The 16408-nt window shown below is 45.0% G+C and overlaps 2 protein-coding genes across 4 annotated transcripts in view; both read left to right on the top strand.

Annotated features, from left to right (window-relative positions):
- col12a1a (collagen, type XII, alpha 1a) overlaps positions 1 to 16408 on the top strand; it is an 88021-nt gene that overhangs the window by 23775 nt on the left and 47838 nt on the right. For 2 of the 3 annotated variants that reach the window (XM_083792574.1, XM_083792576.1), the window contains exons 16-28: positions 23 to 215; positions 358 to 482; positions 2798 to 2947; positions 3057 to 3176; positions 3711 to 3875; positions 4098 to 4244; positions 5535 to 5671; positions 7405 to 7534; positions 11811 to 11947; positions 14282 to 14411; positions 14524 to 14663; positions 15135 to 15267; positions 15757 to 15786. In XM_083792574.1, coding sequence (XP_083648700.1) covers positions 23 to 215; positions 358 to 482; positions 2798 to 2947; positions 3057 to 3176; positions 3711 to 3875; positions 4098 to 4244; positions 5535 to 5671; positions 7405 to 7534; positions 11811 to 11947; positions 14282 to 14411; positions 14524 to 14663; positions 15135 to 15267; positions 15757 to 15786 — 1737 coding nt within the window. The remainder of the gene's footprint in view (positions 1 to 22; positions 216 to 357; positions 483 to 2797; positions 2948 to 3056; positions 3177 to 3710; positions 3876 to 4097; positions 4245 to 5534; positions 5672 to 7404; positions 7535 to 11810; positions 11948 to 14281; positions 14412 to 14523; positions 14664 to 15134; positions 15268 to 15756; positions 15787 to 16408) is intronic. The other variant, XM_083792575.1, reaches the window with a different exon arrangement.
- Positions 9296 to 10689, top strand: LOC310878460 (collagen alpha-1(XII) chain-like; the record flags this gene model as incomplete). The annotated part of the gene is made up of 3 exons (XM_083792789.1): positions 9296 to 9314; positions 9423 to 9568; positions 10444 to 10689. The coding sequence occupies 3 exons, from the start codon at positions 9296 to 9298 to the stop codon at positions 10579 to 10581; spliced, it is 303 nt and encodes a 100-aa protein (XP_083648915.1). The 3' UTR covers positions 10582 to 10689.

Genomic DNA, 16408 nt, shown 5'->3' with positions numbered 1-16408 from the left:
CATGTCTTGCTTCCTTCTTCAGTGTCACCTTACAAAGGCCCCAGAAACCTGCAGACCTCTGAGCCCTCCAGGACTAGTTTCCGCGTCACCTGGGACCATGCTCCCGGCGACGTGAAGGGCTACACGGTCAAATTCCACCCCCAAGGCGATGACATTGACCTGGGGGAGCTGCAGGTGGGGCCCTATGACAACACTGTGGTACTGGAGGAATTAAGGTGGGTTCACTAAACACTATCGGTATGACTTCACTCTTTCAAATTATTTCACACAATAATAATAATCTTATTGTAGATAGATATTACCCACAATTGTATATTGTGATGCGATGTTTGTTTTGAATTTGTTTTGGTTCCACAGGGCTAATACAAAGTACATGGTGAGCGTGTTAGGAATGTTTGATGGCGGAGTGAGTATGCCACTGGCTGGTGAGGAGCATACCACGCTCAATGACGGTCCTGAGCCACCCCCTCTAGAAGCCCCTGGTAATATACCTCTTCTTCCAAATCCTTTCATTTACATCTTTAAATCTTTTATTAATCTGACCAGACCACATTAAACACACACGCTATCCTGCCAAAGGACACGATACAATAATTATTAAGTTAATCAGAATGGCAAAATAACCAACATGTTGGGAACTGTTGTGAGATGCTAAAGCTGCACAAACTGCACGTAATATGCTTCAGAAGACGTCAGCGTTAATATTTAGATATTAACGCTAACATATAGATTGTCAGCGTCTATATAGATAGATTATTGGTGATAGATAGATTGGTGAATGAAGCTGTCACAATGGTTCTCACCACTTTAAGAGTGGTGTCTACTATATCTTGTTGACATTGTACAGTAACAGTCTAACAATGGAGACACGTATCATCACACAGTAAACCTTTTACTTAGGAAAATACACTCACAGCCCATAAAAGCTGATGAGTTGCCCTAAATGCCTTTCCTCAAAGCTAATTGTCCTCGCGAAATAACAGATGTAATGACAATCCCATATGTCGGCTATTTCGTACTTTGTGTCATTCTGAGCTCGCTCGTTTTTCATCCTCGTGTTTTTTCCTTTTTTATTTCTTTTATTCCGCGTCCAGGCAAAGCCACGGGGCTAAGAACTGACCCACAAACGTTCTGATCTGTTTGCAATTACGAAATGTTTTACAACCTCGTGAGTCGAAGCACGGCAGGCGGTAAGCGCAAGGAGAAGGAAAATGTTGTGAGTTGGACGGAAGGTCTCCGGAGGGGGTTGACTTGACCCCTCAGCTGTGAGTTCCCCTCCTAATAGGGAGCAGATCCACGTACAGTGAAGGGGTTACGCTCCCAAAGATAAACCAGAAGGAGATGGGAGATCTATTACCTCAGTTAGTTTCCTACAATCTGAGGTGCAAGGAGACACAGGGGTGCATGGGGCCTCAAAAAGATGCATACTTGAAGTCAACTTAACCACTTAAAATGCTAGCAAAAATAGCCGATTTACAAGCTTGCATCGTGATGCTTTGTGTGCTTGTAGATCTGCTATTCCTGAAAACGATAGAACCTTTAAAATTTAGACCATAATGACGTGCCCAAAATAGGGAGGCCAAGTTGAAAGTGGTTAATGTAAACCTCCTATCGTTTTCTTTCCCCCAATTAAAGTATTTCCATGCCTTTGAAAGGAGGTTTTCCCTTTTGAGCGGCTGCGATCAACAAAGTAAAAGTAAGCAAGCAGTGGATTCACAGAGCCATTTAATGGGGCTTGGACAGGATTTAATTTATTTGGCGAAACGCATACCGGCATGCCAGGACAAACATTATGCCAAAGCCAATAAACTTTTCCCCTCGTCCGCTCGTCTCAGATAACTCTTAAAATATCCTCAGAATATTCATCGTTGCATCTGTGTACCTGGAATAGAGAGCGAGCAGACACATGTTTGAGTACCCCTCTCTCTCTCTCTCTATCTCTCTCTCTCTCTCTCTCTCTCTGTCCCTCAAACTCCAGCCAGCCATCTGTTAATCTGGGATGGGAGGGGGTTAAACTTGGAGGGAGGGAGTGTGGGGGGTTGGGGGTTAGTGGATAAGGGTGAAAAAATGTCTGTAAATCACACATCATGTAACCTGTTTTCAATTTGCAGACAGTGGCAGGTTGCACGGCGTCTATGCCCCCTAGCACATCTGCAGCCTGGCTTCTTTTTCTTTAGGTGCCACGGATGAGACGCCTTCCTTTTCATCATCAAACAGGTGTCTGGAAAACAGAAAACTGTGGAATTCACAATAATCTAGCACAGAGGAGATCCCAGTCATATGGGGAGAGCTAGCTCTGCCAGGTGCCTTCTCCTCAGACGAGGTCCCTGGTGCCTCTGAGAAGACCCACCAGCAGTGACAAACTGCCTCGACACGTCAGAAGACATGAAGATGATAATTACCACACCTGGAAAATAAAATGTGCTCTGATAAAAATGGCTCGTAATACAGTAGTAGACAAAAAGGAAGGGAGAATGTTTTCGTTTATTTTTTTACTGCTTGCCTGTAAAGAAAATTAAAGGAAATGTGTTTGTGTAGCAGTTATGGGAAATGTTTTTTTTTTTTTTTCATTGCTTTCTTTTTATGTAAGCTCTGCAGGTTAAATGCCAGTCCAGTCATGTCATGTTATGTCACTGACCTGATTTCTGTCCTTTTCCTTCATGGCTCACACCTCTTTGAGCACATCTAAGTCATATTTGATCATGCTATTATAATACAAAAAACATAGTTTTTGCATGGATCTGGTTTTCGCTAGGATCCAGCTTTGCTAATGACCTTCTACCCCTCCACCTCTCAGATGTGATGTGTAAGACCAAGGCCCAGGCCGACATCGTGCTGCTGGTCGACGGCTCCTGGAGTATCGGGCGTCTCAACTTCAAGACCATTCGGTCCTTTATCGCCCGCATGGTGGGAGTCTTCGACATCAGCCCCGAAAGGGTCCAGATCGGTGGGTGTAACTCAACTATGTAGTGAACAGTATTATCTTTGTTTCTTGTGACTTCTATGGAGTGTGGTGATTGGGTGACGTGTGACAAAGAGCTTTGCGTTTGTTTCAGGTTTGGCTCAGTACAGCGGTGACCCCAAGACCGAATGGCACCTCAACGCCCACAAGACCAGAGAGTCACTGCTGGAGGCCGTGGCTAACCTGCCCTACAAGGGAGGAAACACTTTGACTGGTAACGTTGCCATTCGCTGCCACTTCTTAGACAGTGTTAATAGCCGTCCTCACCACACCAAGGATGATAACAAAATCCATTAAAAAAAACATTTCTAACTTGAGTGCATGGTAGTGTTCACACAACTGTAACAGCAGTTGTGAATCATATCGGGGTCAATTCCAGAGCCATTTGATGACTGAACGAAACCAAGAATCCAAAGAAATTAAGAAAAATTAAAGAATAATCCAATCAAAATGTCTGCGGTGTCCGGTTCAGCAATGTTTACAGAACGTTATCGTTTTGATCACGCTCACATCATGATTATAGCTATCCTATGCATATGTAGAAATAATTACTTTCTGACTCTGTTCATATTGTGAGATCCTATAGTTTCAGAACTAATGTTGAGCATCTAACATTTTTGTGAAATATCCCATTTTCATGTATCATTGGTAATTCTTGTGGATCTGTATGCTGGAGAGCCTGGCAGCAGCAGTCCCCAATCGGGCTGGTAAAGGAAGGTGTACATACTGTATTGTGTTTTCATCGCAGGTCTGGCTCTTAACTACATCCTCCAGAACAACTTTGACGAGAACGTTGGCATGCGGCCAAAGTCCCGCAGGATCGGTGTGCTGGTCACTGACGGCAAGTCCCAGGATGACATTATCGCCAACTCCCAGAATCTCCGTGACCAGGGCATCGAGCTCTATGCTATCGGTAAGTTAGGATAGTTTGTGACACTTTTTCCCCGCAAGCCATTATTTCTCTTTACGTTTTGTTTTGTGTCGGTGTCGGAAGTGAACTCAGACTTCCATGTCCTAAACTAAACAAATTATTTGTGTGAAAGTGTGAATGTCCTTGGCTTACCATCTTTACCACAAAGCATGTTGAGGAGGAAAATGTTACTAATGAGCTGTGAACTCTGTGGCTGTTGCTTAGGTGTGAAGAACGCTGACGAGAACGAGCTGAGGTCTATCGCCACCGACCCAGATGAAATCCACATGTACAATGTGGCCGACTTCTCCTTCCTGCTGGACATTGTGGACGACCTCACGGACAACCTCTGTAACAGCGTGAAGGGACCAGGTACGCAGGAGTTTAATTCACATTATGCACACACTTCTATGCAGAGACATTCTTGAAGTTATTATGCAAGTGGTTGCACCCCCATTAGGGTAATTCGTAGTAGAATACAGAGATGTGCATATATATTCGGATATTCCAAGTGTCACGTGTTTTGATTAACCATATGAACCCCAGCGTTCCTATTCTGGGGACGAACAATCGGGGGAAAAACACGTTGCACGAGTTGTGATGAGAGCTTGTATATCGGCTATTTCCGGTGAAGATATTGAATGTCGAGGGAAAAAACATAGAGGGCTAATTATAGACCCCTGGGGGACACCGGTCAACTTTGTATTATCGGGTTCATGTGGTTAAATTACACGTTCACATCTGTTTGAGTACATTGACATGATGTCCTGGCTAGCCTTCTTGCCATAACGGATTAAAGGTATGCCATATAAATATATTGTATCCAAGACCCACAGACAGTTCCTACATGTCTGCAGGTAACACTAGAGGCTAAGAAAAGCAGCCAAACTCCTGGAAATGATCACAGATCCTCTCTTCTCTTACACACCAGTTCATGCTTTTCCCCTTTGTCACTGGAATTACAAATAGTCTATTCCTTAATCGAATTAAAGAGCGGTTATTGAATACAGTACACAAAGCAAAACTCTCGGAGACCATCTGTCTTTGTAGCCTGAGTGGAAAAAGCACAGATATGGTTTGCTCATGACGAGTTCTTATTAGTTCTTATCACTCTAGGCTAGAGTATTCCTTTTTTCTCCTCTGGATCACATTTCCCAGATATGCACGAGGGACAGTTTTTTTTCATGCAGCGGCGACAAAAATACACGGGCTGTGTTGAAAAAAAGTAGTTCATGAGGCATCATGTTTATGATGTTTACGGGGCCATCTTAAGGACGGGTTATGCGTTCTTTTGATACATCAAAGCGCTTTCAAATCACCACCTCGAGCTTTGGAAGGCGGAAGCTGTGGCCCATATTCATGACTAAAAGCCTTGCATCCCATTCTTCGCCCCTTGCGCCCCTTCGTCTCTTTACACCAATAAGCCTGTCTGAATACATCAGTAAAAACTAGAAAATATAATATGATTGCGTTCCTTAATTATGATTGGCTTAGCCACGTTCGAAGCTGTAGCAGCATGCTCTATAAACACATTGTGTGACTTGTGATAAATATTACTTTGCCACAATTACGTTGGCAAAAATATGGAGATAAGCGGTTTCTTCCCGACAGCGATGTAGTAATGCTCTCCTCCTTCTCTCTCCCCTCCCTCCTCCTGAGAAGGAGGCGCTGAGGCTCCTACTGACCTGGTGACCTCTGAGGTCACCTATCACTCCTTCAGAGCCACCTGGAAGGCCCCAGAAAGCCCTGTGGAGAAGTATCGTGTGGAGTACATGACTGTGTCTGGAAGCCCCCAGCAGGTAGTACACACTTGCGCACGCACACACATGCGCGCGCACGCGCACACACACACACACACACACACACACACACACACACACACTCACGCTTAACCCGTAATACTACTCTACACTACTCAAAATCCCTGTTTTAATTCTATTTAAGCCTGAGCTAAACATTTGGGTCCCATATGAGTGTTCATTTGGGTAAATCTTTTACCCTCTTAAAGTAAAATTACTCTGCACATTTCCCAAATCCCTGCAGCTGTGAAAAATGAGCCCTACATTATTCATCAGCCAGAGCATTGTGGGAAGCGTGGTGCCATTTTAAACTGACTGTAAGAGTCCACACAAGTTTTGTAGTTTTGTGTAGTTTTCTTTTTTCTATTTTAAGGGAGCGCAGCTCAGCTCAATCCTTTGATCACTCTGGCTACGGCCAGGGGGGAAACTTTACTTTGTGTTGGCCTTTTGGTGTGTGTGGGTGTCTAAAGTACAATAAAATATGACAGCGGACGAAGCAATACAAACACAGCTTTAATGGAGGAGAAGGCAAATAATGAGTTGTTTCATGTGTAATAGCTGCATGGGACAAGCGAGCCTCTGGCTCCAGGATGTATGGAATTGATCCATTTGTAGCGTCTGAATTCAATTACTTTTCTGGAGTTGTTTGTTTTTTGTCCAGCCCCCATGCTTTTGCTTGTATGTGAACATCGTGGATGAGGTTTTATTTTTGTTGGGGATCTGTAATTGACCCCAGGCACACGCACACACGCATGCACGCACGCACGCAAGCACGCGCACACGGACACACGCGCACACACGCGCGCAGGATTTGGACCCAGCTTAGTTTGGTCAGAGGCTTCTGTGGTTTTAATTGGAGAACCATTAAAAAACCCCACACTGAAAACAGATAGATTTCTTTGTTAGTTGTCTCACATAATAGATGTTCTGTACCATCGTAAACAAAACCTATTGTTTATTGGGTTTACGTTGGTGCAGAGACAGACAGCAGTACCCCTCACACAAACACACACTTAGCTATGATGTGTGCTCGTGCACAGGCGCGCCACACGCCACACTTTCACCCACAGTCCCACACTGAGGTATTTAACTCTGTCATTTAACTCTGAGTGTACAAAAATAAACAAATGGACCCGTAAAAGGTCCATTTGCTTATATATCTCTCAAATTCTCTTAGGTTAGTGCACTCTGGCTCCAAATAAAAACAACATGTCCAATTGGTTCAGAATGCAGAAGCAAGACATAATTCATGAAACGATCAGAGCAAAGCACATTTTAGAATTAACTTCAAGATTGTATTGATTACTTCTAAGGTATGGCTCTGCCTATAGCCCCTCCCTACAATCATTTTAACCCCATATGAGCAGGAGCATAGCCCTGAGATCGTCGGGCAGAGCCATTCTGGTCGTTCCAAAGTATAGGCTGTAGACAAAAGGTGACCCTGGCCTTTGCCCCCAAGGGAAACCTGCCCGAGGAGATCAGGCCGGCACTCTTTCTCTTTTAAACCACTTCTTAAAACACACTTACTTTTACTACCTGATTAGTCTGTTTGGTGTTTTCTTTCCCCCCCTTTTTATGCTCTTTTATTATGTGCCTCTCACACCTGCGTATACCCTTTTATATGCCCTTTTATTATGTGTATCGCGCAATTATTACGTTGTTGTTTTACATTCAGTGCTGTGCGAGGCACTCTGCGACTGTGCTTTAAGTGTATTGTTATTGATTGTCCGTAGGTGTTTGTGGATGGTACCCAGACCACCGTGGTCCTGCAGAGCCTCGACCCTCTGACCCTGTACCACGTCAGTGTTTACTCCATGGTGGCTGACGACAGCAGCGAGCCCCTCCTAGGAGCCGAGACCACGCGTGAGTCTGCACTGCAGCAATGCTTTTTATATCCTAGATCATTTTTGCCACTATTCTTAAATTATAAGTCAATTTTAACCCTCAATTTTAAGACCTGAGGGGCAATTTTCTAAACGTTTTTTTTTAATGAAAAACGGGGTGGAAACCCAAAACCGTCCTTTTTTTATTATTATTATTTTAAAAACGATTTAAAATAGTGTAAATAGCCGACATACAAGCGCACAACGCCTCACATCGCGAGCCGTTGTACTTGTGTTGTGTGCTTGTACATCTGCTATTTTCACCACTTTTGTGCAACCCTCTTTAGGACGAAGAAAGGCTTTAGTTTATGAAAAATCATTTGAAACTCAGAGATACAAGGTTTCTGCCGGATTGGTAATGATGTACTAGAGGGACGGAGCCCGCACACCATATAAGGTACAAAAAAAGACTCCCTTTATTTATTTATCTGACAACGTTTCGATCCTGTGGATCTTCATCAGGTTATGAATCCACAGGGTCGAAACGTTGTCAGACAAATAAATAAAGAATCTTTCTTTGTACCTTATATGGTGTGCGGGCTCCATCCAACTACTGACATTTCTTTTTTTTTTAACGCACACCTGTCGATGTGCGTATTCTACGACCTCTCTAACGATAAGGTCGGTTGCTGATTGCTGATCTTGGATCAGATCTATGGTCTGGTTATATCAAAGATATCAAGATTTGGACAGTTGATGAAATAGGGCCCAAGATAACGTGATGTAAGAACTCCAGACCTGCAGGATGTTGTCTGATTAAAGCAAGGTTGCACAACACATACAGTACGTAATACTGTATGTTTACGGACTGTAACTCCTGTGTGGCCTCGATTCATTAAATGTTCAAAAGCAGAATATTGTCATCTCGTTTGTGAGACCACATGTGGGTGCATAAAGTGAGCATTAGCATAACTTAATTAACGTAAAGTTCAATTGCAACGGACTCTCATTGAGGTTTCGGGGGGAATTTGGCATGTTTTTTCATTTCTTGGCGTCTTTCATGTCGTTCATGGTTGTTGTTTTATTTGTGCTCTCCAGAATAGCACAGTTTTCATGCCGTGACTTATACCACTGTAAAAATCACACATAAAAGAACTCTACTTACTTTTTACTTATAGCACGTGAAATAAGCCTGGGCCGTTCACATTGCAAACTCGCAGATGTGGAAGAATTTCTGTAGCCATTTGTGCGTAAGCGCGTGTAAGCGCTCACACGCATGTATACTATGTAGTGTAATGTACCTTATAAGTATTGTAATGTCTGTAAGATTAATGTACTGTAGGCATATACACACGTGCCGAACCTGGGTTTGGTTGGAGCTATCACCTCATCACTAAAAGATGAAAAAGAACAAATATGCTATATGACAAAGTATTGAACTCCAACAAAACTCTTCCAGTCTGAAGACTCAGATTACACCTCACCCCCCAGGACCCTTCTTTCCTTGTATCCCCTCCTGTCACCTCATGATAGTTACGCAGTTGTATGTTGTTTCCATATTTCACAATGTTATTATTATTTTTTTACTACGAATTATAAGAATGTTATTTCAGAGTTTAGACAGATCTCAGTTTCGCTGTTAACCTCGTGCATTGTTGTCTTTGCACTCTGCTTATGTGACTATTTACTCTGTCGTTTTGTTGACTAGGGTTCATGCTTAACTCCGTAAGTCACTCTGGATAAGAATGTCTGCTAAATGCCTACATTGTAAACTGTAATTGTAATCATAAATGTAATTCTCATGAACCACTACTTGACAGGTGAGTGAAAGGTATTTTGAACCGATGACGATCCATTGAATATTTCGACCCCTCTCCCGTTGCTTTGAATTGCACCCCATCCGTCATTTTATTCCCACGGCCCTCCAGTGCCCCTGAGCGTGGTGAGGAACGTGACGGTCTACGATGAGCAGATCACCACCATGCGGGTGAGGTGGGAGGCGGCGGAGGGAGCCACGGGCTACATGCTGCTCTACAGCGCCATCAACGCCACCCAGCCCGCCCCCGAGAAGGAGGTCAGAGCAACGCCCCCTGACTGGGCGATAACGCATCCACCCAATGCCCCTAGAACCCCGCCAAGCAGCTGTGGATATGACATAACCCGACGCCTTTATAGGGCCATACACGCATATAATATAAAGGACGCAGGCACTCACGCGTGCACACACAGGCGTGCGTAGACACACAGGCGTGCGTAGACACACAGGCGTGCGTAGACACACAGGCGTGCGTAGACACACAGGCGTGCGTAGACACACAGGCGTGCGTAGACACACAGGCGTGCGTAGACACACAGGCGTGCGTAGACACACAGGCGTGCGCAGACACACAGGCGTGCGCAGACACACAGGCGTGCGCTGATACACCCGTGCACAGTTGCACACACACAGGCATGCATAGACACACAGGCGTGCTCGCGCACACACACACATGCACAGTTTGCACACACATGCACACGCACACGCACACACATAGACCAAATACTCCAAATTCCTGTCAGCGATTCCTGACAAAATACAGATGTCACGCAGTGTAATAACCTCTTACAAAGCCACCAGTGTTCGCCTCGCTGTTCGCCCGGGCGAAAACTGATTTGTTTGACACAAAGGGGTGGGTAAACTATGAGCTCACTGTGCCAAGGGAACATCATCACCCTTTTCTTTCCACGAGGTGTCAAACCCCAAAGGGTCAAGGCTGGCTTTGACAGACCGGCCCCACCAGAACACACTCACACACACACACACACACACACACGCACACACACGAGAGACGAGAGCCTCTCATCCAACATGTCTGTTTCTGAGTCACACTGAGGAGTCCTTGTCGTCGACTCCCCTGACATGACCCCCGTGTGTAAGTTGTTGTTTCTCTTGCGGTTTGACCGTTGCAGATGAGGGTGGGATCCAATGTCACCGATGTTCAGCTGGTTCAGTTGTTCCCCATCACAGCCTATTCCCTCTCCGTCTTCGCTCTGCACGGAGAGGCCGCCAGTGACCCTCTGACCGAGCAGGGAGTCACCCGTATGTAAAATAGTCACCGGATTCATCGCTTGATCAATGCCGTCGTCTTCAGACTTCACTCCTCTCTCCCTCTCGTCCTTCTCGTCACCTTTTTTTATGCTAGTAAACCCATTAAGGCCTCAGGCCAGATTCTACAAAATGTCTTCCAAATCGCATGACAGTTTTCTGAAAAAACGTATCAGTGTTGCACAAACTTTTTCATGTCCAGAATTATCTGTACTTATCTGTACCCCCATTTGAAAGTATGTTGTTCCAGGGACCCCCCCTGAAGCAAATATTTGACTTAAAAACGTCCGCTGTGAAAGAATATATAATCAAAGATTTGCACACATTTTCTGCTATTTTTCAATACCTAAAGTATAAAAGAATGGTTAATGTGGTTTAACGCTAAAGTGACAAAGGCGCTCCTGGTCTTAATGGGTTAATACTATGCATGCAAATGTTGGTTACTTATTCACATGGTTTTTGTTAGATTTGTTTTGCTTGAGCACAAATGTTAAGAATGCTATTTAGATGACATGGATGCATGTTGCATGTTGTTTCCACAGACGGTAGATGTTGTGTTTAGCGGGTATCCTAACCTCTTTGAAGTGCTGCATTGTTGTCTTTGCACTCTTTTGCCTATGTGACTATTTACCATGTTGTTGGTTGACGAGGGTTCATGCTTACTCTGATTACTCTGCTTACTCTGATTACGCACATGTAAGTCGCTCTGGATAAGAGCGTCTCCTAAATGCCTAAATTGTAATTGTAAATGGTAACTGTGAATGGTAATAGTAAATTGTACATGTAAATGGTAATTTGTAAATTGTAAATGTACAGTAAATGGTAATTGTAAATTGTAAATGTACAGTTAATGGTAATTGTAAATGGTAATTGTAAATTGTAATTGTAAACTGTAATTGTAAATGATCGTGTAGTGTATTTGTTGCTACTGTATGAGGTCACGTAGTGGTATCGTATCACAATAAGTACCTGATCTGTGACCAGGCATACTGTATACTCTGTGAGTGTTAATTCATGGGCGACAATAACCATGCATATACTTGATAATGAGGTGTTATTAAATGTAATTCGGTCCAACGGCAGTGCGAGACTGCGACCTGTTCGGCAGTCACACGACGAGTGAGCAGGTACTTCTTTCTGTGTTCGCTGTCAGATCTACCGTGATCTGACCGACTTCGCATCAGGGATACTTTTGCACCCTAACTGGGATCTGCTGTGTCCCCCCGTACAGTGCCCCTCCCCCCAGCCGGTGACCTGAGGGTGTCCGACGTCACCCACAGCGCCCTGCTCCTCAACTGGGACGCAGCGCCCTGCTCCGTCCGGGGATACCTCATCACCTACAAGGCCGAGGACGCCGACGCCAAGGAGGTGAGGTTTTGAGATTCTGTACTGGTCGCTGGGGCTGTCACGAATTATGGAATTTGTGATAACGATTTAATTTTGTTTTTTCTGTCGTTGACCATTGGAACACTGAATAAAAACGTCATTTCTGTTTGGCTTTTAAGGCCAGTCCACACCAATGCAACTCCTTGCAACTACTTGCAGCCGTTGGGATGTTGTGGATCAATGGCAGTTGCAAGGAGTTGCATTGGTGTGGACTGGCCTTTAAAACGGTTCTGTAGCAAGGAGTTGCATTGGTGTGGACTGGCCTTAAAACGGTTCTGTAGCAAGGAGTTGCATTGGTGTGGACTGGCCTTCTAGATTATATGCACCTGTTTTATGTCCATATCACGCACACACACACACACACATGCACGCACACGCACGCACAGAGCGATGGACTCGGCGCAACTGAAGCTTTCCAGAAATGACACCTATCCGTTCCAGCTCAAACTCTTTGGCGCTGCACCTGAAAGAATAATAGATAAAGATGTGGAATGGGTGCAGGAGTGAGTTGTCAATAATCGTAACCCTGAATCTCCTCGCGTTGGCTCATCCCATATACTCGACGTCCCGCTCCAGAGTCTTTTGTCTGTTTGAATCATTACGTCTGATAAATTAGTAGTTATGCCATATGACTGATCAGTATAATAATATTTTCTTAGACAGCATGATAGAGACTGCAGCTGCTGCTGGTGAGATCTTCTTTTTTGGGACCTCAGGGAGTGCTCCTATTGGACAGAGACTGTGGTGTGTGTATCATAGCTTTGTCAGAAGAGTGGGATGACACGATATCAGCAGCAAGTGCTTGAATAGAATGATATACTTCATTGACTAGTGTCCCCCAGGGGTCTTTACTTGGCCCTCTCCTTCCCCCCCTCCCCCCCTCTACACCAGATCTCTTCGTCGAAAATAGACGATCTACAAGATCCCACAACATGTAGAGCTGCAGTTTATTTCCACAAATGTTTGGCTGTTAATAGGGATGCTATAGATGGAGCGTCGCAGTTCCACCCCCTACCATGGCCCAGGAAATGATTCTCCGTTCATTTTCCTCATAGACATTTCAAAAAGTATTTATTTAAAGACGTTTACGCCGCGGACAAAGCCAACTCTTGTCGTGACAAATCATGACAACAAACACAATTTTTGGGGCAGATCAAATAATTTACAACACTTTTTTTTGTTGTTTTTCTTCTTTGTAATTATTTGTTTGGTCCAAAATATTGTGTTTGTTGTCATGAGTTGTCACGACTCGAGTTGGCGTAACCGTCTTTAAAAAAATACCTTTTGAAATGTCTATGGGAAAAATGCATTGGGAATCATTTCCTGGGCTTGGCGTCGTCATGAAAGGGGGTGGGACTGCGACGCTCTATAGGGTTCATGATTAGAGTTGGAAGGTACCGTAATTGGTGGGATCACAGATATATAAAAGCACTAGGCAGCAGTGATGAGGTTTGTGGTCCTGTTACTGGCAGACTTCAGTGGTCGCATGGCACCCCCCAACCCCCCCCCCCCCTCTCCCCCACCCTCCCTGCATTGGGAGTCTTTGGTCAACAACTGAAGTTTCTGGCACAGGCCATTTGCTACATCCTCAGGCATAAATCAGGCAGCAGCGTGCCTCATTTACTCCTCTGTGGGACTTCTTAAAAGAGTCGAAAAACACACATGGAGGCAGAGGATTTGGATCTCTGACCTGGGTAAACGTGGGAGCGAAGAAGCCTCCTTGCCCAGAAAAAAAGGAGCAAGGGCTTCACCCTCTGACCTGATGGATAACGCGGTGGAACCTGATTTCGTGACAGCGCGCCACTCACTAGAGCTCACCGCGGTGCAACATACTCTATCCAGGAAAGGCCTGTCAGCTGGGATTTATGATCTCAGAGAGCCAAATCCAGAGAAATGTCAGTTCAGATTTATGACTCAAACACATTTCCAAAAAGAAAATAATAACACCCAAACAGAAGCGACTGGGATGTCTGGTTGGTGGTTGTTCACAGTTTTGATCCAAATGTCCTTGTTTGTTTCCATTTTCCTCTGGACACAATTTCTTGTGCCAGGGGTCAAGCTTTAGAATCCCTCTCGCGGGGTGTATGTCGCCATTGCTCTTGGAAACGCGCTGTGAGAATGGAACTCGATTTTCATTAGACTTGAGAGAACCTTGGCAATCGGGCCTTCGAAGGGGAAGAAAAGAGGCATTGACGAAAGTTTAACGTCCAACAGAGGGATCACAAGTTTATTCATGAAGCCCTTGAGTCGTTGGATCATGTACTGCATTGGGTGATGCTATCAGAAAACTAAAAATCCTGTTTAATTTGTCCACAGCTGGAGGTGGGCGGCGGTGTGACCACCAGGGTGCTGGACAACCTCGTCTCACAGACCGAATATGGTTTGGCCGTCACTCCCATCTGCGACGAGGGTCCTGGTCAGCCCATGCTGGGAGAAGCTGTCACGGGTAAAAAAATATATATTCACACGCCAGCCATTTAGCTCTCATGTGATACTAGTTTATATAGGTTAAAATTGCCATTAGCCTTCTGTTAATTTCCTCCCCTTTTTATTTGCAGATGTGGTTCCCGCTCCCCAGAGCCTGCGCTTCTCGGAAACCGCACAGACCAAATTCAGGACCCACTGGGAGCACGGGGCCCCTGACGTGGCCCTTTACCGCATCGGCTGGAACAAGAAGGGAGACACCAACTTCCAATATGTAAGAGAACTCACTAGCTGTGTTAACCCCTAATGACCCTACTGTACTGTATATACAGTACTTGGTTTACTTCACCGGAGTCCCCCACGGCTCGATACAAAGTCTGCTGCTCCTCCCCCCCCCCCCCCCCCCCCCCCCCCATCTACACCATATCTCTTCGCCAAAAATAGCCAAACTACATTTGCCCTGGAATAGGGACTCGAGGGTTGGTGTTGGGATGAATCATTGTGTGTGTAGTTGATGAGTGCCAAAGCACTCCAGCTGCGATAAAGCCCTCCTGTGATAGGGACCTCCTGCGGTGGGCCAAACATCTGCAAAACAGACCCCTGGCAACAGATAACAAGTTGTATTACATTGCTTATGACCTAACATGACTCTCACCTATTTGCCGGCTTTGATGGAATGGTGACGTGCACATTTTGCCACCTGCGTGCGTGTTCTAACGTCGCCATCCCCCCCCCCCCCCCACAGGCCATCCTGAACAACGACGAGACCAACCACCTCCTGGAGAACCTGGAGCCAGACACACCCTACGACGTGTCCGTCACCGCCATCTACCCCGACGAGTCGGAGAGCGAGGACCTGCTGGGAACCGAGAGGACGCGTAAGAAACACTGTCCTAACGTCATTATGACCTCGCCAGTTAATGAAGTTACACTTAAGGTCCTTATACACACCAGTAGCGTTGAGAATAAATGACCAGGAAATTGGGTCGCTGAATATTTTGGCATTCAATTTTGCATTTGGTTGACGCATCGTTCAAGTTGATGCTTTTATTTGCTGCAGAAAATCAACCTTGTTTTGGCGTTCACGTTCTGTGTGGATGTACTCATGACACTATATATTTACTGACAAGGTGGTCGCACGAAAGAAAATAAAAGAAGCATCCAGTGTGTAAGGACCTTTAGCCGATATATGAAATCTCCTCATACTTGTGATTGATTGGTGAGAATATTTCCACTGACAATTCTCCAAAACTGTAACTCGTATTTAAAATTCCTGACAGAATGGAATGTGTAACACGATATAAGGCTTTTGCGAAATGTTGGGTAAAGGTTGTGTCCATTATGCTTCTCTATTTCTGATCGTTTAGTGAAAGCCGGTCAACCTAGTCGTGGTCGTGGTAAGTATATTTGCAGTAAACCAAGAGGATGATCTCTCTTTTTTTATTTTCTTCACCCCAAGCGATGAGCGCATGTTCCATTATTTTGTTCAATCATCAGCGCTGATGTTCATCGGACTGCCATCATTGTGTCATTTGAGCAAGGCATATTTAACCCATACATCGCTCCAGTGGTGCTGCATTGCGGCTGGAAACAGCCTTTTTTTGTGTTCGTCTGTCTCTGTCTGTCTATCTGTCTCTGTCTGTGCGTCCCCATGTCCCCGCCAGTCATCACAGCAGGTTGTTGCTGTAAACAGCCAAGTTTACGCCTGATTTTATTTTATACGTCTTTTGCGTGCCGGTGTCTCTTGCTGAACATAACTGATCTACAAGCTCACGATGCTTGGTATGTTAGCTGTTCTCCATGTGTGTGTGTGTGTGAGACACTGACGTGCAACTGCGTATAAAATTAAGCCTTCCTAGTTGAAGGACTTGAAGTATATGCATGCCCCGCAGAGCAGGGGTTTCAATCCCTCTCACCTCTATGTTGGTCTGTGTCATTCCATTCATCCTGAACGTCATGGCTGTGAATCCCTTCATCCATCTATCCATCCATCCATTCATTCATTCATCCATCCATCCA

This window comes from Protomyctophum parallelum (assembly GCF_964188405.1).
Source record: "Protomyctophum parallelum genome assembly, chromosome: 20".
Classification (NCBI taxonomy): Eukaryota; Metazoa; Chordata; class Actinopteri; order Myctophiformes; family Myctophidae; genus Protomyctophum; species Protomyctophum parallelum.
Note: the sequence above shows the minus strand (reverse complement) of the source record. Positions and strands in the feature narration are given on the sequence as shown.